Consider the following 21,775-nt stretch of genomic DNA (forward strand, 5'->3'; position numbering starts at 1 on the left):
TCAACCGTTTTATGTGGAGGCGGATGCCTCTCAATATGTGGTAGGGGGTATTCTTTCCCAACGAGATACTGAGACAGGTCAAATGCATCCTATAGCATATTACTCAAAAACCTTACTACCTGCGGAAAGAAATTACACCATCGGGGAAAGAGAACTGTTGGCCATCAAGTTGTCCTTTCAGGAATGGAGACATCATTTGTTAGGGTCTCCCCATGTGGTTACCATTTATTCCGACCATAAAAACCTTCAGTTCTTCAAGTCTGCTAGAGCTCTTACGCCAAGACAAATGAGGTGGTTGTTGTTCTTTAGCGAATACGACTTTCTGATTACATATACACAACAGGGAAAGGCTGATGCCTTGTCACGTCTCGGACAGGAAAAAAGCTCAACCGACGAACAACCACTTCCCATAATTCCTGAGAACAAGATCCTTGGGGTCGGGGAAAAGGACCACAATCTTCTTGAGGAAATCAAGGAACTACTCTTAGACATGTCACCAGAGGAGTGGTTGCACAATCCCCTACACACCATCAAAGAAGGGTTGTATTACCACGAAAACAAGATGTTTGTCCCTGCCTCTACCCTGAGACAAAAGATCATAGGATGGTGTCATAGTAGCACATTGGCAGGCCATCCAGGTGGTCGTAAGACTATTGACCTATGCCACAGATGGTTTTGGTGGGACTCTCTGTCCAAAGACGTGTTAGACTATGTACATGCTTGTGCGATTTGTGCCCGCCAAAAGGCTTCGCATTGTGCACCCACAGGGCTCCTAAAGCATATAGCCATACCCCCCGCACCCTGGCATACTATCAGTATGGATTTTATGACCGATTTGCCCCCCTGTCAGGGCTATACCACCGTTTATGTAGTAGTGGACCTGTTGTCCAAAATGGGACATTTCATTCCTCTAAAGAAAGTACCTTCCTCTAAAGAACTAGCGTCTGTTTTCTTAGACAATGTTGTGAAATTACATGGGTTACCTACAGTTATAATCTCTGACAGAGGTCCCCAGTTTGTCTCTAAGTTCTGGAGAGGAATGTGTGCTGTTTTGGGTATTGATCACAGGCTTTCCACCGCTTATCACCCCAAAACTGATGGGCAAACCGAAAGAACTAACCAAACTATGGAACAATTCCTGCGTTGTTTATTAACATCTATTCCTTCTACTTGGTTTCAAGCTCTTCGTTTGGCTGAATACACATACAACAATTCTAGCCACTCAGCCACAGAGGTTTCTCCCTTTTTCTTTTTACACGCACAACACCCTAGAGTGCTTCCCATTGTGTTACCCCCAGATGACATTTCAGTGCCCGCACTAGAGGAACACCATGCCCACATCCAGGACATATGGGAATCAGCAAAGACAGAGCTAGGGAAGGCTAAAGAAGCAATGAAGAAACAAGCTGATAAACACCGGAGAACAGAGCCTGTGTACACGATAGGAGAGAAAGTGTGGCTGTCCACTAGAAACCTTAGAATGGAAGGGTCGAAAAAATTCCAACCTGGATTTATAGGACCTTTCCCAATAGAGAAAATCATAACCCCTGTCACCTTGAAACTTCAACTACCCCCGTGCATGAAAATACATCCCGTGTTCCACAGCTCCTTGATAAAAAAATACATACCTTCCAGTGTCCCTGAAATCCCTCCCCCTCCAGTACAGATAGATGGTGAAGCGGAATATGAAGTACGCAAAATTTTGGATTCCAGGAAATCCAGAGGTAAACTCCAGTACTTCATAGATTGGGTGGGATATCCCCCAGAAGAGAGATCATGGGAACCTGCTGAAAATATACATGCAGTCAGACTGATCCGACAGTTTCACAGACTTCACCCCTCGAAACCTGGTCCTGGGAATAGGCCTTTGAGGAGGGGTACTGTTAGGAGTTAGCAGCCTTGACTTGTGTGATTGATATGGTCCGATATTTCTTCCCTACCCCTCAACTTGAGAGTTGGAACATTTGTAGACATTCCCTAATGAGAATAAGGAGGAGCGGCAGACTGTAGCCGTTGCTTGGCTTACTTCCCCGTGACCACGCCCCCTCTCCACTTCCTGGTTCCTGCTCGTGTGTTTGCTGGCGTCTTTTGGACCCTCCGGCTGTTCTAGGAGGCTCCCTTTGCCTTATCCTGTTGCTCCCCCCTTGTCCCGTGTGAGTTCAGCCCTGAGTGTGTTGGGTATGAATGATTGCCGGTCCTCGGCATTTCCCCGTCTGTCCGCGAGCTAGTGTTTGCGACGCCCCTACCAAAGCTCCCGCATTTTGCGGGCGTCTGCAGCTCGTTGCCTTCCTTTACGTCCCTCCTTGTGGCTGAATTCCATCCTTTTCTTTTTTCGTTCTTTTGTTGAACCTTTGAGAGTGAGCTCTCCGCCCTGGTTCTCCCTAGGGGCCGGGTGTCTCACCTCCTGAGTGTGTACTGCTCCGCTGTACTTGCCCCCTTGCAGCCGGTCGGTGCACCTCACTCCCTTCATTTTATTTGGGTTGTGTCTGTTGTGTGGTTGTACTGTTCCGCTGTGTTTGCCCCCTTGCAGCCGGGCGGTGCACCTCACTTCCTTCATTCATTTGGTTTGTGTCTGAGGTGTGGTGAGTCCTTCGTGAGTTCTACTTATCCTGGCCTGTTCAGGGGCCTCCTGCTTTCCCCTGTTTCCTGAACTCATCGTTGAAGCTCGCCCAATCTACAGTTGGGGTAAGATCAATTGGAATTAATCACACATGTCAATGTTTTGTTCTTTATACTCAGAGCTTCAGTGGGATTGTTACTGTTTATGACTTGGTTTTGTTTCCTAGCCTGGACCATCCCCTGGGACGCCTCTGTTATTCGTTGCCCCTCGTATGAGGAGAGTGGTGGACACTCCTTGGGAAAATTCCCTCATACTTTTAGGGGACAGTAGACAGGAGTGTGTTATATATATATATATCTCATTCTTGCTTCTGTGTCCTGGAGGTGGAGGGATTCTTCTTCGCTCCCGTGGAAGCTGGTCCTTCTCCTAACAGTAACCTGTCGGCTAAGATCTAGATCAGGCCCTTAGTGAGCCTTGCCACATATTTTGGTACTCCCCTGCTGCATAATTCCAGTGCCCCTAGATACACTCTTGACTGTGGTTGAATTTTAGAGAAACAAAAAGCTTTGAATCATTACCAGGTGTGAAGAGACTGGAGTTCACTGCAGGGAGTCGATGACTTTCCACCGAACACACCACCAGGCACATAGACACCTCCACCACTAGCCAGCTGTTGACGCTGTAAAGATGGCTGACGTTGTCCTGCAGGGAGCTGCTGTTCTGCTGGGAGTCTGGGATCACATGCTCCCCGCTCAGGTTGTACCACACCAGGGATGCCAGTGGATAGCCCCCTTGGGAGATGCAAGTCAGTTTCACACAGCAGGTGTTGTCAGGGGTCTCTTCTTGAGATATAACAGGCTTGCTGTAGGCAGCTGCAATTAAAACATAGTATCATAGTAGCTTTAAAATATGGCTCTGTTTCAGTTTTTATATTTAAACTTAATTTCTTTAGTGAACATTCTTACAATATACCTAGTAGTTCAGTTCAAAAGTTTATTATGTTTTGGCTCTCAAAGAGGGCCACATAAATTAAACACACCATTATACAATAAAATAATAGAAGAATACCTACATACTACAAAAAAATAAACACTACATTATCAGAGAGCAAAGCAATAATCATCATCTCCATGTACATCATTAATAGATATTTAAGAACCCTTTAAAAAATTTAAAAATTCTACAACAAAACATTTCATTTGGAGGGCAGTAAAGTGCTTGGAAGAACATTTGTGCATTTACAATTCCCAATTGTAAACAAATTGGTTTTAACCATTTTTGGCGCAAAAGGCGCAATGCGGGACAAACAAACAAGACGTGATTGCGATCCTGTACAGCAAAATTACAAAGATTACATAATGGAGATCCCCCATACCATTTTGCTAAAAGTAAGTTGAGTGGAAGCAAATCATGTCGTAGAAGGTACCATAATCTACGGACTCCATGGGGAATATTCCAAATCAGGTATTGTTGGGTCTGCCTTGGCATATATGTCTTTAGAAGTAATTCCCTATCTTTCAGACTTGGTTGGGCAAGAATATCCAGCTTATAACACAGTTCCCAAGATATACATTTTAGTTTAGATTTTAATTCTATGGGTGAGAGTAAAAATAATGTACTCTCATCCAGCTCCAACAGAGCTACTGCTTTCCTAAAGCTTTTTACTAATAACGAGAACTCGTTAAAATTGCCCAATAATTCTTTTTTAATAACCTCACGTAGGGTACCAGACTTACCTCTGGCCAAGCAGGCTACCCATCTTACGAGGGCAACCAGCCCCTGTACCCAACAACTTCGGAGTCCAAATTCCAACCTACATGAAGATATGGAACAGGCATTATTAAAAGATGAAATTTTCCGCAATACCTTTCCTTCCATTTTTTGCAAAAATCCCCAATGTTTCAATTCTACTAATTCCATTCCGTATAGTAGAGTGGCGGGAACCTTTGCTCTAAATATATCCAGAAAGAGAGGAAAATGTCTCTTCCCGGTAGCATTATATAGCGAACATAACCCCGTGCCATGGGCCATTGCTTTACGAGAGTTATGTTCGATGTGGGGGTTCTCACTAAGATTTGCTGATATTATTTTACCTAAAAAGGTATAGGTTTTAACCACCTCGAGTTTTTGTCCACCAATAAACCAATTATAACTTCCTGACCTACATTTTTTCTTACCGAAAATGCACATGATTTTACTTTTCGATGTATTAATTTTCATATGATGTGCTACAGCGAATTGGCTCAGTGCATGTAGACGATTAGATAAACCCTTCGGGGTCAAGTCTAACACAAGTATGTCGTCTGCATACATGAGGATCGATATTGCAGACCCTCCAATTATCGGGGCTAATCCCACACAAGCTGTGATTGAGTTTGGTAGGTCGGCCGTATATAAAGAAAACAATATGGGCGCCAAAATGCACCCTTGTTTGAGCCCATTCTGGGAGGGGATAGATTGAGTAAGACCCCTTTCTCCACCTTGTAACACCATACACCATGTATTCGAATGCAGAGACCTAACCAAATCAAGTAGGTATCCTGGCATACCCAATACCGCCAGCTTTCTCCACAGCGTTTGACGGTCCACTTTGTCAAACGCCGTGGAGAAATCTATAAAAGCGGCGTATATGCCGCCACCACGGACACGTACGTATTTGTCAGTAATCACCTGCAATAATGTCAGGTTATCAAGCGTTCCATGCTCTTCACGGAAACCTGTTTCTTCCATAGGTAAGATCTTATTAGATTCTGCCCATTCCATGATTAACATTAAAAGACATTTAGCGAAAATTTTCCCAATTGCGTCTAATAAAGCTATTAGACGATAATTAGATGGCATCTCCCGGTCACCCTTTTTAAATATCGGAATTAATACACTTCCCCTCCAAGATTCGGGGACAGTTCTAGATAAAAAGCATGCTTGAAATATTGGAAGAAGAATCCTACTCCAAGTGGTGGCATCCTGCTTAATTATTGACATGGGGAGTTCATCAGGCCCCATAGCTCCGGAAGAGCGCATGCTCATTATCACGGTAGCTATGGATTTGTCAGTAGGGAGTATTAGTTTTTGCTCACTATTAGGGGCGAGATTACATATGTCCCCCATTGGACCATTAGAAGCATATAATGTAGTCACAAATAGAGTCCAAACATCTTCCGGGATTGCTATTGGAGTGGGATTTATTATTGAACCACATCCTTTCCTTATTATGGACCAAAATTCTCTTGATTTATTATAAGTCGATGCCTCTCTTAATTTAATCCAGAGAGCATCTTCTTTTTCTCTTTTTAGCTTGGATCTCAATCTAACTCTTCTTCGTTTTAGTAGCGTTAACTGGCGCTCATTTTCCCCTGATCTATTAAGATATTGTTTCCTTATTAGTTTATTTATCTCCCTATTCAGTAATAATAATGAACTAGGAGAAAACTGTGGTCTCCTAGGATTTCCCATTTTCTTGGCTATCCCAGTAACTTTTTAAATTAAGTTTACAAGTTGTAAGAATTCTGTACCCTTCCACTGGTCAAGTTCGAGTAAGGTTTGGGCAAGGAGATTTTGCACATCCATCATATTAATGGATCCCCAAAAACATCTACCGGACTTACGATCAATGGTGAGATCTTTATTCCTTAGGGACCAGGCATTCACATCAGGGGGGCTTAATGAAACGGTTATATTAATCATTTTATGATCACTCATTGGAGAGTGAGAGATCACCATATCTTCAATGAGAGGGAACGTATCATAGTCCGTAATTGCATAATCCAAAATGGACTCTCCCCTAAATGATCCATGTGTATAATTAGCAGGAGTATCAGAGGGCATCCTGCCATTTATGATAAGCCCCGCCAAGAGACTAAGTTCCTCCAGGAGGATCTTACCTCTTTTATTAGTTTTTGCTCTAGAAGGCCAGAGTGCTTGGGGGATATTATATGCTTCTTCCTTAATTTTATTTCTAAACATGTCTAAAGTGAAGTTGGAGAGTTTGCTATTTAGATCGCCTACCAACAGTATATAGGGGGGGTGTTCGACCACCAATAGTTGTTGAACATAGGAAAACATTCGCTTTAAAACTGAATTAAAAATTTCTTCGGGGGGAATATATGCATTTAATATAACAAACGAGGACCGAGTACCCATTGTGGCTAGATTACTAATAGTAATGGATTGAAAAAGGTTACTAGAGTCAATGTAGTGGGAGAATTGCCATTGTAGAGAATTCGATAGTAGACAGGCAATTCCACCTTTAGCATGGCCTTTTTTAGAAGGTTGCGCAGGAGCCTCCAGGACAAAATAATCTTTCCCTGTATAAGGGAGATTTTTACACCATGTCTCCTGGAGACATAATACATCTGCATTTAAAGAACATAATAAGTCAAATTTCTCTGGGCAATTATACAAACCAGCGGCGTTCCAGGAGACAATTTTTAAATGAATGTTAAAGATGTTGGAATAGTCGTGGGTTTTTCGTAATGTTGGTTGATAAAACCCCTGGTAACCAATTCCACATCTGATTGTCTTCAGTTAGAGGAATATCAATGTTGTCAGGTATTGGAAAGACCTGAGATACCATTCGTTTGCCTCTAGAGACCCAAATTTTTAGATCCTTGTTACAGGTTGGGTATTCATCCTGTGTAAAAGCAGGTTTTATAGTGCTATCTCTAGAGGAAATACGAAATGCATTATTATCATAAGGTAACACGTCAATTCCTCTACGTTGGAAAAATTCCGCCTGTTGAAGAACAAGATTAGTAATTATTTTAGAGTAAAATGTTACCCTAGTTCGTTGCCCATTCACTGATCTTATTGGTAAAACCAAATCAATGTCATTAGATAAAATTAATTTTAAGCTTTCAATATCTTTAAAGCAGTTAAGCAGCCAAGATCTGTTCATTTTTAGATCTTGATCAAACAACGGAAGAAAATCCAATGTCAACGTGTCCACAGATAACATAGTGCTTTTTACAGGCTGAATATTTAAACTTCTAGCTATATCAGGGTGAGGCCGGAAAATAGGCGCAGATGGATTTAATACATTTGCCACTAACAGAGAATTTCCCGGATCATCAACCATCACTGCCAGGGGTTCAGGCGCATTTATCACAGGACATGGAATTACCTCATTTAAAACCCCAGCAGAGGTGCCCACCAATACATTATTAGCAGTATCCTCCACTACCTCTTTGACAGAGATATCCGACTGAGAATTATTCCCATTTTCTCTAACATCAGGGACTTCGGATATTATGTGTTTTTGAAAGATAATTTGCCTTGGCCTTTTTTTTTTATATTTGCGAAGCAACTTCCTATTTTTCCCTTTTGATTTTGCTTTTGTAATTTTATTTCCTGTCAACGATCCTTCTGGGCCCTTTTTTTCATAAGTAAAGATAGGAAAAAGGTCATTACCGACCGTTTGTACTCTCTCTACCAAACTGTCTTCCTTGACAATAGGTATTAGATCTTTTCTCTGGTCAAAGGAAGATAAAATAGGGCTCTCAAGAGGCTCATGGATGTCAGCCTTTATAGACATTTTCAACGGTGTATTACCCTCCAGAGGATTAATACCATCTTCAACTTTTTGTACATCAAGATTAATAGGAGAAATAGATACATTCGCAGCTTTTTTAGCCAACAATTCCTTCAATATCTCAGTTACTGAAGTCAAAATACAATCAGAACTAACAGCAAATTTACCAAGAAGAAGCAATATAGAGGACCGAATTTGTTCGAGAGCTATCAGAGACTCAGAAATGGGTTTCTCATTTTTTGGATAGCTAGATGGAACAAAAGAACAAATCCCCGATAGATTGAATTGTGGGGACTTCAAATCACTCTGCATTGATAAATTGTCATTCGATTTGATTGAGGGAGTGCTGCTATAAAGCAGCATTCCAGATGGCGTGGCTCTAGTTGGTGTTTTACTGTCCCCTACCTGGGTCAAAAGTTTCTTGTCCATATATCGACCACAGAGTTCAAGATCAATACTGGTAGAAATTGATGCATCACCCATGTCTTCCTCCGCATTTACTCTTCCATTAGAGGTGTTATGATGGACTACTTGCGGATTTTTTATCATGGGGGCTGAGTCCTCTCCATTTAATTTATGGATTGAGAGAATTACTTCATTAAATTGAGTCAGAGGAGGCTTATTTATTTCCATCAGTAGGTCCGAATTTAAGTCAATCTCCACCATCGATTGCAGTTTTGGTTCAAACAATGTATCAGCATCAGTCATTGTTGGGACTACTAGCGAATTATTCGCAGATCTTTCCCAAATTTGTTCCAACTGCATTTGACCCTTCAATAGTACACTGTTTTCAGACTTTTTCCTCAGGGGAATAGAACCAGATGTCAAACAAGCTTTATCCCCTAACACTTTCCGAGAGCGTAATTTCTTTGTTGACATAGTGCCTGGGGATTAACTAGGCCGTACGCAGGGTACACCGACCCAGATATAATCAACACAAGATTAAAAAAATAAATATAGATCCACAAGGAGAAAGAATTAAGCTTATACTAACGAGAACGTATTTCCAGCAGAGAAGTCAATCTATGCGTTGTCAATCAAGCGTTTACTACAATGAATACCAAAGAATTGTTTAGCAGGGAGATAAGAAAATACCGGGGCCCAGCCCGGCCTACCTCGGCCACTGAGGGCCACAGAGGGCCCGCCCTTTGCCCGGGCTTAGCCCGGCGTCGCCCGCGCGCGTCCCGCGATGCGGGATCTCCTGGCGTTAATGAAGGCAGGTGAGAGGGGCGTGGCAGGGACTGGTCCTGTCCGATGAGGCTTCTGGTCAATGTGGTTTGTTCGTGACCAGCCTTCAACCGGCACACCCAGGCGAGTGTTTCCCGCGAAGCGGGAAACGCGAGCTGTAGGTTCAAAGAGCGCTGCCAAAATGCGCTGCCAGGAATTTTTGAAGAGCGCTGCCAAAATGCGCTTTCCGATATGTAGCGCTGTGGCGGCTTCGGCGCTTTTATTACACAGTCCTTCAATCTCTGCAAAATCCCACTCTATTCAGCAGACGCCAGCAACAGAAAAATACCTAGTAGATTCATTTTCATATTTCTTATTGCCAGCTGTTGTAGGAAGAATTTACACGTATATAGCACATACAAAATTGGCCCTGGAGATGTAAAACGACCCAAACTAAAGGTATATGATGTTTCAAGAAATTTCCAAAGTCTATGAGAATACAACATGACTTATGTCTTAAGACACCAGTCCTACAAAGTGGACAATTACAATCAGTATATTCTTTATCCCTTCGCAAGCCTTCCACCACTCTTATCGATCACCTGCCCAGAATAATATTTACATAAAAATAAGGCACTTCTCTATCAGACTGCTGATCAATAAAAGAGGAGGGCTTCTGGGAGAAGCAGCATTGTGGACAATTTAAGAGTTACTCCCATGGACTCCTTTTTGTGATCTCTTTATTCACTCTCTCACAGTCAGCAATGTATCCAAATCTACAACAGATAATGAGCGTGGGCCTCTGTCTGTTCCCTGCTCATGACTGTAGGGATTTCTACACTATTTCTAGTCCCTGCTCCTAATTTGATGTTCATGTATTTGCCCCACCACTAGTCATTTAAGTTTAACACTGATTGTTAGGTCTGGCTTGATAGTGCAGCTGTTGCCAGACCTTATGTGATCAACAAAAAAAGGCTTTCAAAGTACTACAGAGAGAGAGGGCTTAGACTCAACCCACATGCTGGCTCATCTGAGTACAGGATTTAATTGGACTTTAATTTAAATTGGACTGAAGTTCTGTGCTTCCACTGAAAAGGGAGCCTCCAATTGCACTTTTTGGCTTGTGGCAAAGCATATACTCTGAGCCGTGGGACTGACCTGGTTATGCCAGCAAGCCGGTGATCATGGCTGTAGGCCTGACAAGTTCATTAAGAAATGTGACAACAAGGGCAGGGGGTCTGACACATTTATTGTAAAAAGTGTATTTAACATCAATCCATTTAAAGGCGGATTGTTATTACTCGGTATGAAAGCTTCGGAGAAGGGTTTTGTTACATGGATTCTCACAGTTTACTGTAAATGTAAATTGATACTTGTATAGCGCACTACTCACCCGCAAGGGTCTCAAGGCACTTGTACGAATACCACTGTGGAACCCATCCTGGCTTTCCCTGTGAGGTGTCCAATCCTGGGCACCCCCAAGGTGGAGGCCAGGCATCCTTAGCGTTGTGGGGGCCGTTGTGGAGATTAAGCAAGCTATTGCCCAGAGTTGCAGAGTGTGACTCCATGATTGGAATAGGCACCGAGGCAAGAATTATCAGGTCCGTGGAGTTTTTTTTTTAGCTCAAGACCCGCCGAGGCAGGAATTGAACCCTGGTCCCGGGCTAGACCTCTGCATCAGGGTCTGCCGCTCTAACCAATGAGCCACACTTCTCCACTGTCAGTGGTGAGGGTTTTAGTGTTGGTTACCCCGTGACATACCTTCGATATAGATTTACTCTGTGGAAATCCTTGCTAGGCCCTCTTAGGAGAGAATGCATTTTCTTCCACCAACAGTAATTTTGTGTCCCTTTGTAAGATGATTCTAGGCCTGACGGTGTCTTTGTAGAAAAGCTTACACTCTAAAGAATATACCTGAGCTGGTTATGGCGACAAGCTATAGGCCTGATTGGTGCACTGGGAGAAGTTACGTCTGAAGCCATAGGTTTGATCTCCTTACTCTGAAAAATAATGACCAAGGCAGTAGGCCTAGTTTATTTATTGTGAAAAGCATTTGTTAAAGCAAGTAGGCCTTCAACAGTGGGTTTTTATCACATTGTGTTACGGGCTACCGACGGGTATTTTCTAGGCAAAGGTTTCGGTGACAGCCACTCACTCTGACAAACTTTTAGAGTTTTAACTGTGATGATTCTTTTTAGGTACTATTGAGGGGAGTTGTATGTTGCTTTGGGAAACTGATTTTCTACATATTTGTACTTGTATACATGTATGCCTGATGGCTGCCAGTTTTTGTGCTCTTGTAAAGGCCTGTGTTGGGTATGGTGTCATCCAATGGTAAAGGGTATATGGGCCTCATCAGTTCATTGGGAAATGCCATGCCGGATTCCATGGGTTTGATCTGTTTATTATGAAATGTTAGGACAAAACCTGTACGCCTGACCTACTAACTGTGAAAAGCATACATTAATGCAATAGGCTTTGAAGGATGGATTGTTATTACACTTTTCTAAAGCCTCTAGGCAGGTATTTTGTTATGTGGAATCACAGATTACCATTAAAGGCATGGGTTTTGGAGCTGGTTACCCTTTGAGTAGAAGATTTTCACATTCTTGAGGGGTTATGTATTGTTTTGGCAACTGTAATAGCATGCATATTTGGGATTTTATAATTGTATGCATAATAGTTGCTGGTTTAGGTGCACTTCAACAAGCTTGTGTTGGTTTTAGTGTCACACCGATATTTTAGGAAGTTGGAAAACATATATCAGATTCCTTAGATGTGATCTGTTTGAAATGAAAAGTTATGACAAAGCAAGTAGGCCTGAATTATTGTGAAAAGCATTTGATAAAGGCAATAGGCTTTTAAGGATTCCTTTTTAGCATACTATGCTAAAGCTAGTAGACCTATTTTTTCTTACACAGAATCTCACAGTTTACTATCGTAGGTGAGGGTTTTTTTTATGTTGGTAACTCACCAGAACAAATTATGGAGATAGAAGATGTGCCCAGTGGTATTCTTTATCAGGCTCTACTAGAAGAGAGTTTATATTATGTTGACAACTGTTACTTAACACATAGATGTAATTTTTTTACAGTAAACCCAGGCCTGAGATGGTTATGGTGAAAGCTAATGATAACAGCTATATGCCTCATTGATTCATTAAGAAAATGTACTTCGGAAGTTGTGTGTCTGATCTGTTTATTATGTAAAGTTATGACAAAGGCAGTAGGCCTGGCTTAACTACTATGTAACACATATGATAAACCAATAAATCTTTGCCCAGCACTGACACTATTCACTCGATCTCAAATAGCTGAACCGGACAGGCTAAACCACCACATCTTACAGGAAAGACAGCAGGAAAATCCCATAATGTTAAAGAAGTTGCAAACCGTATAACCGAAAACTCTCCAACACAATACACAAAAGACAATGGTTACAAAGTAATAAGATCAGGCTGAATGGATGGTGCCCCAGGTCCACACGGTATCCCCCAGGCGATTTTTAAATCGGACTCCGACTTCTGGGCCTCTCTGCTGTCTCGTTTATACAACAAGGTGAGTAGTTTAGGCATCCTTCCAGAAAGCTGGAGAGGCTCTATAATTAATCCTGTATACAAATGAGGCAACTGGAAAGAACCAGTAAACTACAGAATAATCGCGCTAATACACTCCGAAGCAAAATATTACGCCTCTCTAGTTCTCGGAGACCTGATACATTGGTTGAAAAACAACAACATAATTCATATTAACCAGTCTGGATTTTGCAGGAGTTCGGGCACAATCACTAACATCTTAGCCCTAGGCTTAATGGCAGACAAGACCATACAAAAGCGGAAACGTCTATATGTATGTTTCATAGATTTCAAATTGGCATTTGACGGAGTCAACAGAGGAATCCTATAGAACAAATTAAGGCAGTGGAGTCACCCAGCCACTATCCTCCCAGCCATAATGCAGTTGTACACAAATACGTGGATGCAAGTTAAAGTAGCAGACAGCACTAGACTTACGAGGAAAATACAAACTGAAACTGGTCTGAAACAAGGCTGCATTTTAGCCCCTCATCTGTTTAATCTGTTTATGACCGATCTCTCCCCAAAGTTATACCAGGCGAACTTGCATCCACCACGTCTAGGCGCACTACGACTAACGCATCTATCCTATGCTGATAATATAGTTCTGCTAAGTCAAACGAAAGTAGGTCTACCAAAAGGGATCAATGAACTGCACGACTTTGCAAAGGAAAACTTATTAGAACTAAAAATAGAAAAAACAAAAGTCATGCCCATTAGTCACAGTTTGCAGGCACAACAACAATTTAATCTAGGTAACATGAACCTGGAGGGAGTCACAAACTACAAATACCTTGGTCTACACAATTTTAAAACATACAACGATAATTTAATCAAGAAAGGAAATGGGTAGGTATATGCTTTCTGCACCATAGCAAAGAGTTTAAGTGGTCCATCGTTTAAACCAATATTAGCTGTCATAAAAGCGAAACTCCTGCCGACCTTAGCCTATGCTACTGAAGTCCAATACGGCAAAGAAGCAGAAATCCTTGATACAATGCAAATAAAAACATACAAAACAGTTTTTGGTCTACACGAAATTCTTCCCCAGCACAGATTCACCTATAAAATCTGGTCAAACCATCAGAACCCGCTTAATGGTGCCATCTGGAAAGCTCAGGAGAATAATCCTCAATCAACCTACAACAAGTACCTGCAGCTATCATTAAAGTCAACAAAGGTGACAGATCTTTGGCAACTAAACTTACCGTACACAACATTTCGACAAACACTGAATAAAGTAGAAAAAATGCACTCGCTAATGGAAGATAAAACTATATTCAGTAAGTGCTCTCACGCTTGGATGGTACTGCAATCTTATTTGATTTTACAACCTGCAGCATACCTGAGTATAACATACTCCTTACACTTAAAAAGGAAACTGCTAGCAATACGCCTTGGGTCACTTCCGACTAATGCTGATCAACCAACCTGGAAATATAATGGCCCGCCGTCTTGCACTCTATGTGGTGCACCGAAGCAGGACTTTGTTCATTTTATCTTCATATGTCCTGTTTTAAAACCAAAGGGCATCCGTACCTGCAGATCTGCCATACTAAAGTGTATTGATCCAAACGTCCTGCAACTTAACTGCAATCTGGTAAAATTCGTACTTTTATAAGATAAATTAAACTGAACTAGTATCCAACAAGCACAATAGAACTTTATCTAAAAAAGAGGAAAAACCCTTGACACATTTGTTCAAATATTGTCTCGTCTGCCTGTTAAACGTATCTTTGCTAACCAACAGCTTTCAATATGTATATTATATTTGTGACAAAATTGTCCTGACATGACTCTCTCAACTGTAAACATACTACTGGTGACCAATGATTTTAAAATGTACAATATATTTATACAACATATCTGGTTTTATCGAAATATTGTTATGATTTTAATTAACTTAAACAATAAAGATGAATTCATTCATCCAATAGATCTTTAAGGATGAATTAGTTTTGCACCACCACCTGCAGTCAGGGATTTTGTTACATGAAATTCCACATCTTAACTTGCAGGCAAAAAATTTGTTGTTGGTTACCCACTTTGACAAACCCTAGTGATAGAAGATTTGCATTGTAATAAATCTTGCTAGAATCTCTTCAGACTGTCTGACAGGATTAGCTGTCTGCCAGGATACAGAACCTAAAAAATTAATTAAATAGAACTGCGTCCATACATATAAATATTTATCCTTTCAGATACAGAGAGGGACTTTGAGTCAGACCTTTTCTGCCACTGGTCTGTCTGACTGTCATTTACACTCTTCTTCCATCCACCACAGCCGACTGCATGTAGTAAATGTTCAGTCCACATCAGCCATCGGCTCTCTTGCCCTGTGAATGCAGCATTATCTGATCACATGTGAACATCCACCTGAAAATGAGTGTGCTTAAGTATCAGGCCTGCTTGCCCAGTTTTTAGATTTCAATTGTCTCCTTTTATTGTTCCCTTTCATTTATTTGCTTCTTCTCTTTTATGTTAATTTATTTAAGAGGACGCTACAGCTCCACAGCCTGTGCTGAAGTGTCGCTCATTTCATCTGCAGTGTGGCCACTTTCTCTAAACCAGGTGACATTTAAGGAATGCTGTTGTCCATAGTGTAGCTCTTTACCATTTCAAGATGAGTTGCTAGAACTTTAAAACAATAATAGACTATGTACAACACCACTGCAAGATTGACACCCACAGCTATGTTTAGTTCAGGTATTGCAATTATGTGCCTGCCATGTTTACATCAGTATGTTTTTCTTTCATCTCTGGCCTAAAGCCTCCTTTAGCTATCTTGCCAGCTCATGTTTTCCAAACAATTTCATACAAAAATACATAAGTATATAGGAGCTTCCAACCTACACACCTTCACCACTGGTCTGTTGAGATGTTACTTAATTTATACTCCCTACCACTCCAGCAGCAAGAATAGATCAAAAGACCGCCCCCTCCATCCACTGGATGTTTTCACTTTGAGTGACTGCATTTTACCTATGCACTTATATATCTACTCTTAAAAAACTAGTTTCCCAAGAACAGAATGTATTAGACACTCACACTTCCTAATGACTGATAGTCCCTGTGTATAGAATGGTTTTATCAACTATTTCTATAACACTAAAGTCCTTTGTTGGAAATTGCAATGTTGATTTCTCACTATAAACCAGCTTTCATATATTTATCATATAGAAAATGAGCAGAAGCCATTAGAGTAGATAGAGAGTATATGCAAATTCCTAGGTTGAAGCCACACCCCACTGAGGATTGTGAATAACATTTCAACCACTTGCATCTGACTTGAGAGAGAGACCTCTAGTAACCACTTGTGGAACTAATCCAAGAAAACACTTCCCCTACTTGTGTTGCCGGAAACATTGTGTCTGTGCAGAAATTATTCAGAGAAAACACTCCTCTTCCTCCTCTGAACTTGCACTGCCATGACCTACCACACCACACAAAGGCTCGCAGGATTATACATGTTCTTAATCAAAGATTTGTGGTTCCAATTAGTTGTAGATGCTTTGAAAGTTACAAACAACAGAAGGAATGTAAAATGGTAAGATATTAACAGCCTGCCAGCTGCTAATGAAAAACCCTAATTCCTAATCTAATCTTTTTCAGTAATATCCCAGATTGCGATTTAGTCATCTATTATTTGCACACCTGAAATAACTTTTTCTAAAGGATGTAACATCTATTGCAAGAGACACCAAGACAGAGGAGTGGTGTAATAGTGACTGCAGAGTTGCTAATAACCGCCTTGTCTCTGCCCTCAAACAAAGTGAGAATAACTGTACGAAGGGTTGCCTACAAAAATACTGTTAGAACATCTAAAATGAAATGGAAGACTAAAGTTTGGGAGGATCTTTGAGAAGCAACCAAATCAAAAGATACCAAAACTTTGCACATAATAACTCATGGGAGCCAAAACATAATTATGAGACCCAAAATCCATAGCCCGTTGAGCAACTGGGTTGCCCCTTCATGGTTTTATATCCTGTCTCAATTGAGAAAGAAAATTGTAGCAAACAATTTTTATATTATATGCCATCTCCTATGGGGTAAAACTTAAGGTCAATATAGTGCACATGAAAACATAAATTTAAGAAAGCAAGAAAAAATATCAGAAATTGTTTTTATGAAAAAATATAATCACATTTTATTTATATTTTTCTCTTTTTTGTCAGTATTATATGTATTTTTTCATTTATGATAAATTACAAATATTGATAACATTGCATATATATATAATTAACAATATTTACAAAAACAACAAAGAAGACCTACAAAAAAAGACATAATTCATTATAAAAAACCTTATGTTTTACCCCATAGGAGATGGCATATAATATAAAAATTGTTTGCTACAATTTTCTTTCTCAATTGATTGTTATACCCTACATGTAGCAAACCTATCATTAGTAGGGGTCCCCTGTTTTTTCAAATGTTTATAACCTGTCTCCCCACCCACTGCTGGCACTCATACCCTTCTAGAGGGACATTCTCCTTCGGGGCTGCCCACAGGCCTCCAAGGTTAGATTTAGTGAGAGGGGACTGGGTCACACATGTAAAGTCTGAGGTGGTAAAGAGACGGTCATTGATCGGTGCCGGTAGACCCTACTCTGAATAAGTCACACGACCGGCTCCCATCTCCGAATTTGGACATCTGAAAGGCATCTTCAGGGAAGAGCGACCATGCCCAGACCCCCTGGCGGCAAATTCAAAAAGCACATTAGTTGCAAGTAGGCATCCCTCTGCAGTATCCTGCGAGACACGTTCTAGTGTCCCGCAGGAAGTTGTCATGCCAGCCACTCCCTCGAGGGCTGAGCACACTGCAGCCCCACACCCATCCATCGCGAGTGTCACGAGTGACATGACCCTGCTAATAAAAGGGCCCGCGTGCACGTGCTCTAGGCGAGTTGTTGTACCCAATCTCCTGGTGTCTGTCTCCGTTGTTCTCACCATGTGGGCCTGAGGCCCAACACCACACCCTCCATGAGTAAGAAGGACGATATAAAGAGTAAGGCGCTGCATAGTCACAAGGGACAAAATATCGAGTACTGGCAGGGTTCCTCACCGGTAGTCCTACAGTCTGATAGGAAGAAAGGCACAGAGATCTTTGCAATATTTTTGGCATTTCAGTACAGACCCCTAAGGTATCCTGTACCTGCGGAAATATTATTTTATATAAAAACACCGGGAATCAAAATAGTGTCCCAAGGCAGGCCTAAAGATTAATAATAATTCCCTATAAGTGAGGCTGATAATTTACCGTGGCAGGTAATAGACGAGATTGAATTAATTCTTACATATCAGTGGGCCCATGGAGTACCCCCGTGTCTATGTAGTACCCCTAGAATCCATATACTAAGAGAGTCACCCATCATATTAGAGACCCATCTTGATGCATTACTCACTGATATTCATGAGTCAAGAGTTTGAAAATGAATGGGACCTCACATTCTCGAGCACCACAAATAGTTGTTTATATTCATGATTCTGACTTGTTTCTATTTTTGGCGTGGGTGATTCACTGAAACTGATGATGTAATCCTACCTCCTTTTCAGAGACCATATCACAGCTTCTGTCACTTCTTGCTTAGTGTCGGAGTTGGAGCTCGTCTGCAGTGTCTAATGTTTAAAGAACACATGCAAACAAACAGGGCCCGAATCCTAAACTTACTACTTTTGGTATTCATAGAAGTTAGGATTTTGTCTTAAATTTGTCTTAAGACAGACTTAAGAAAGAAGTTAGGATTTTGTCTTAAGTTTGTCTTAAGACAGACTTAAGAAAGAAGTTAGGATTTTGTCTTAAGTCTGTCTTAAGTCTGTCTTAAGACAAACTGAAGACAAAATCCGAACTTCTGTGAATACCAAAAGTAGTAAGTTTAGGATTTTGTCTTAAGTTAGTTCTGTGAATCAGGCCCACAGACTTTATTGTCCGCGGGGACCTAATCATGAAGGGTTTTCATTGAATCTGTTTTGCTTTAAAATCATTCTTTGTTTAATGTTTTATAGACTTCAACAGTGTAGCTGTTGTTTAAGGTGTTACTTTCAAGGCAGTGTTATCTACTCTTACCACGTGGTAGCATGTGAAAACATGTCTGCAAAACAAACATTGATTGCTCAAGTGTGTTCTACGCGGTTAACCCCTTGCGTGCGCTGTGAATTTTCGTGCTGTGCAGGAGTTTTTATGAGTTCAGACGGACCCGGGCCGTCGTGCACACACGCCCACCGTGACACGTGATGGCCGGGGGACGTCATGAGCACACCAGGGGTTAAATCCACTATCGGCTCTTGCCCAGACAAATGCTGGGAATGGCATTCATTAGTACAGTAACCCAGGCCTACAATTGATGGCACAGCAGTTTGGCTGCATTTGGGGATTTAATTCAACCAGCATTTTTATTGGGTTAGGTTTATGCAATGCTGATATTTTGGCAGTCAATCTTTTCCAATTTCTGGGGTTTTGCATCACCCTCCCCCACCCTTCAATTGTCAGATTGCTTGTTTAAGGGCTGAAAATACACATTTGCTACTAGCTTAAGACATTGGTGAAGAGTTAAAAATACATTAAATGCTACAAATACACGAGAATGTGATGGTCTTTGAGTTGCATTGAATATGTTGTTACACAAAAGGAAAACAATTATTTGTACATTCTAATAGTGGGGGATTCAAGTATTGAGATTAGTTTAACTTTAAGAAATCTAGTTGAATCCAAGTCAGGGCTACGTGAACTATGTGATCATTGTAATGAATGAGCGCAGACCTGTGGATCCCAATGTATAATAGTAGTTTGTGAAGACAATTCTTCCACCCACTGATTGATCTGATGTCTGTCTACAAACACAATGTGTTTGGATGAACACTTATGAGGTCCAAAAGGCAAGACCTATTGGCTATGCCAATGCTTGTTCAAAATCTGGTCCTTCATTAGCCTTCCACCCCATGACAATATTCTGCTTGGTCAACACCAAGGCCAGATCTTTGAATCTGCACATTTGTTTCGAACTTTTGGTCCTAGGTAGCCATCCCAACAGGCACAGTTTAGGAGCAAGGTCTAAGCTTTTCTCGGTTATCTCTCTGAGTAGAGTTACAATTCCGACATTTACTATACAAGCCCAGGAACTACAGATCACCATGCATTGCCATACCATGTGGAAAAACTCTGCTTTTGGAAAGCCACACCGAGGTCCCACATCCGATGCACCTTTGCTTATGTGTGCTAATCTAGCAGGGGACAGATATCTGTTTCCATTACCGGCTACTGTATTCCCAACCACTTTTACCTTCTCATTTTGTCTTCAGAACCAGCACATCAGGGTATACCAGAGGGGCAATCTCAGAGTGTAGTACTGTCACTGCGTGGCAGACATGCCCGCCAGTTTTATTTATTTATTTATAAAGTTTTATATAGCGCGAACAAGAACTCGAAGGTTATCAGAGCGCTTTACAAAAGGGTGGAAGGAAGGTCAAAAACCCAATATCTACATCAAGTAAAAATACACAACATGAATAATTGCATGATTCACAGACAAATGACACAAAGGAGAGTGACACAACAAACAGGTATATAGCAGGCTACGAAGGGGGCACACAATGTGGTAAAGAAGATCAGCATCACATGATGGAACAGTGGTTATAGTATCAATGATTTCGAGCCAATGGACCTAACCCAGATTAGGGTAGGAATTTGCCCATTAGCAATGTTTTGGCTTCCAGTTTGAAAGCAGTCATTGAGGAGATTCTGCGTACTTCCAGTGGAAGAGAGTTCCATATCTTCGGGACCACGGCAGAGAAGGCTCGGTGACCAGTTCTCTTTTTGCGAAGGATGGCGTGGTTTCAGAAGGAAAGTGTTAACGCTTCTTAAGGCTCTCCCACCACAAGATAATTCAAGCTTTAGCGCTAGGTACCTGCGAGTATTGAAATGCAGGGCTTTGTGCATCAGAACTGCAATCTTTAACTGAATGTGAGCTTTGTAGGGCAACCATTTGAGAGATTTTAGGACTGGGGATATGTGCTCATTTCGTTTGGTACCTGTAACCAGTCTGGTCGCAGCGTTCAGTGATGCCCTTAGTGGAGCCAGGGTGTATTTGGGAAGGCCACAGAGCGTAGTACTGCCGTAGTCTAGTCTCGGCAAGACCAGTGCTTGGACAACCTGCTTGAAATCCTTTTGTGGCAGGAATGGTTTGATGCTTCTCTGGGTCCTTATCAGATGGTTTCCTCCCTTACACACATGGCAGATATGATTTTTCATATTCAGGTGCTTGTCTAGGGTGATTCAGGGAGATTTGGCTGAGTCAATGGTGAGGGGGTGCAGTTGAAGGCCGTGAGATTCAGCCAAAGGTCTAGCTTGGGGAGGTGGTTTGGGAGAGAGATGAGAAGGAATTCAGTTTTGGAAGTGTTGAATAGTAGATGGTTCTCAGTTAGCCAATTTTGTGTGGCCTGAAGGGTAGTGTTGAGTGAGATGATGTTATCCGGGGATGAGATTTTCAAATAAAGTTGTGTGTTGTCCGCGTACATATGGTAGAGAATGTTCGCTGAATATAGTGATTTAGCTAGAGGTTCCAAGAAAAGGTTGAAGAGGATTGGAGATAGGGCTTGACCTTGGGGGATACCCATGAGTACTGGAGAGGGCCGGGAGAGGGAGTGGTTTGCCATGACTCTTTGTGATCTTTGGTGGAGGAAGGCGGCGAACCATTGTAACACCAGACCCGAGAAACCCATCCTGTTCTTCAGAATGGATATAAGGTTGTCGTGATTAACCGTGTCGAATGCGGAGGAGAGGTCAAGGAGGATTAGGAGGCAGGAATCATTTTGGTCAAGCATTTTAAAAATGTCATCCATGTTCATGAGATATGATTCTGTACTGTGTCCCCTCCGGAAGCCGGATTGATGTTGGTCTAGTAGTTGTAAATTCTCTATGTGAGCACAAAGTTGGGATTGTACGTAT

General features: G+C 41.5%; 1 protein-coding gene across 1 annotated transcript in view; it reads right to left on the reverse strand.

The window, feature by feature from the left end:
- Positions 1-21,775, reverse strand: part of LOC144771458 (T-lymphocyte activation antigen CD86-like) — a 154,508-nt gene that overhangs the window by 16,170 nt on the left and 116,563 nt on the right. Inside the window, exon 3 of the mRNA XM_078655890.1 lies at positions 3,139-3,432. Within this exon, the coding sequence (XP_078512016.1) occupies positions 3,139-3,432 (294 nt within the window). The remainder of the gene's footprint in view (positions 1-3,138; positions 3,433-21,775) is intronic.

Source organism: Lissotriton helveticus, chromosome 8 (genome assembly GCF_964261635.1).
Source record: "Lissotriton helveticus chromosome 8, aLisHel1.1, whole genome shotgun sequence".
Classification (NCBI taxonomy): Eukaryota; Metazoa; Chordata; class Amphibia; order Caudata; family Salamandridae; genus Lissotriton; species Lissotriton helveticus.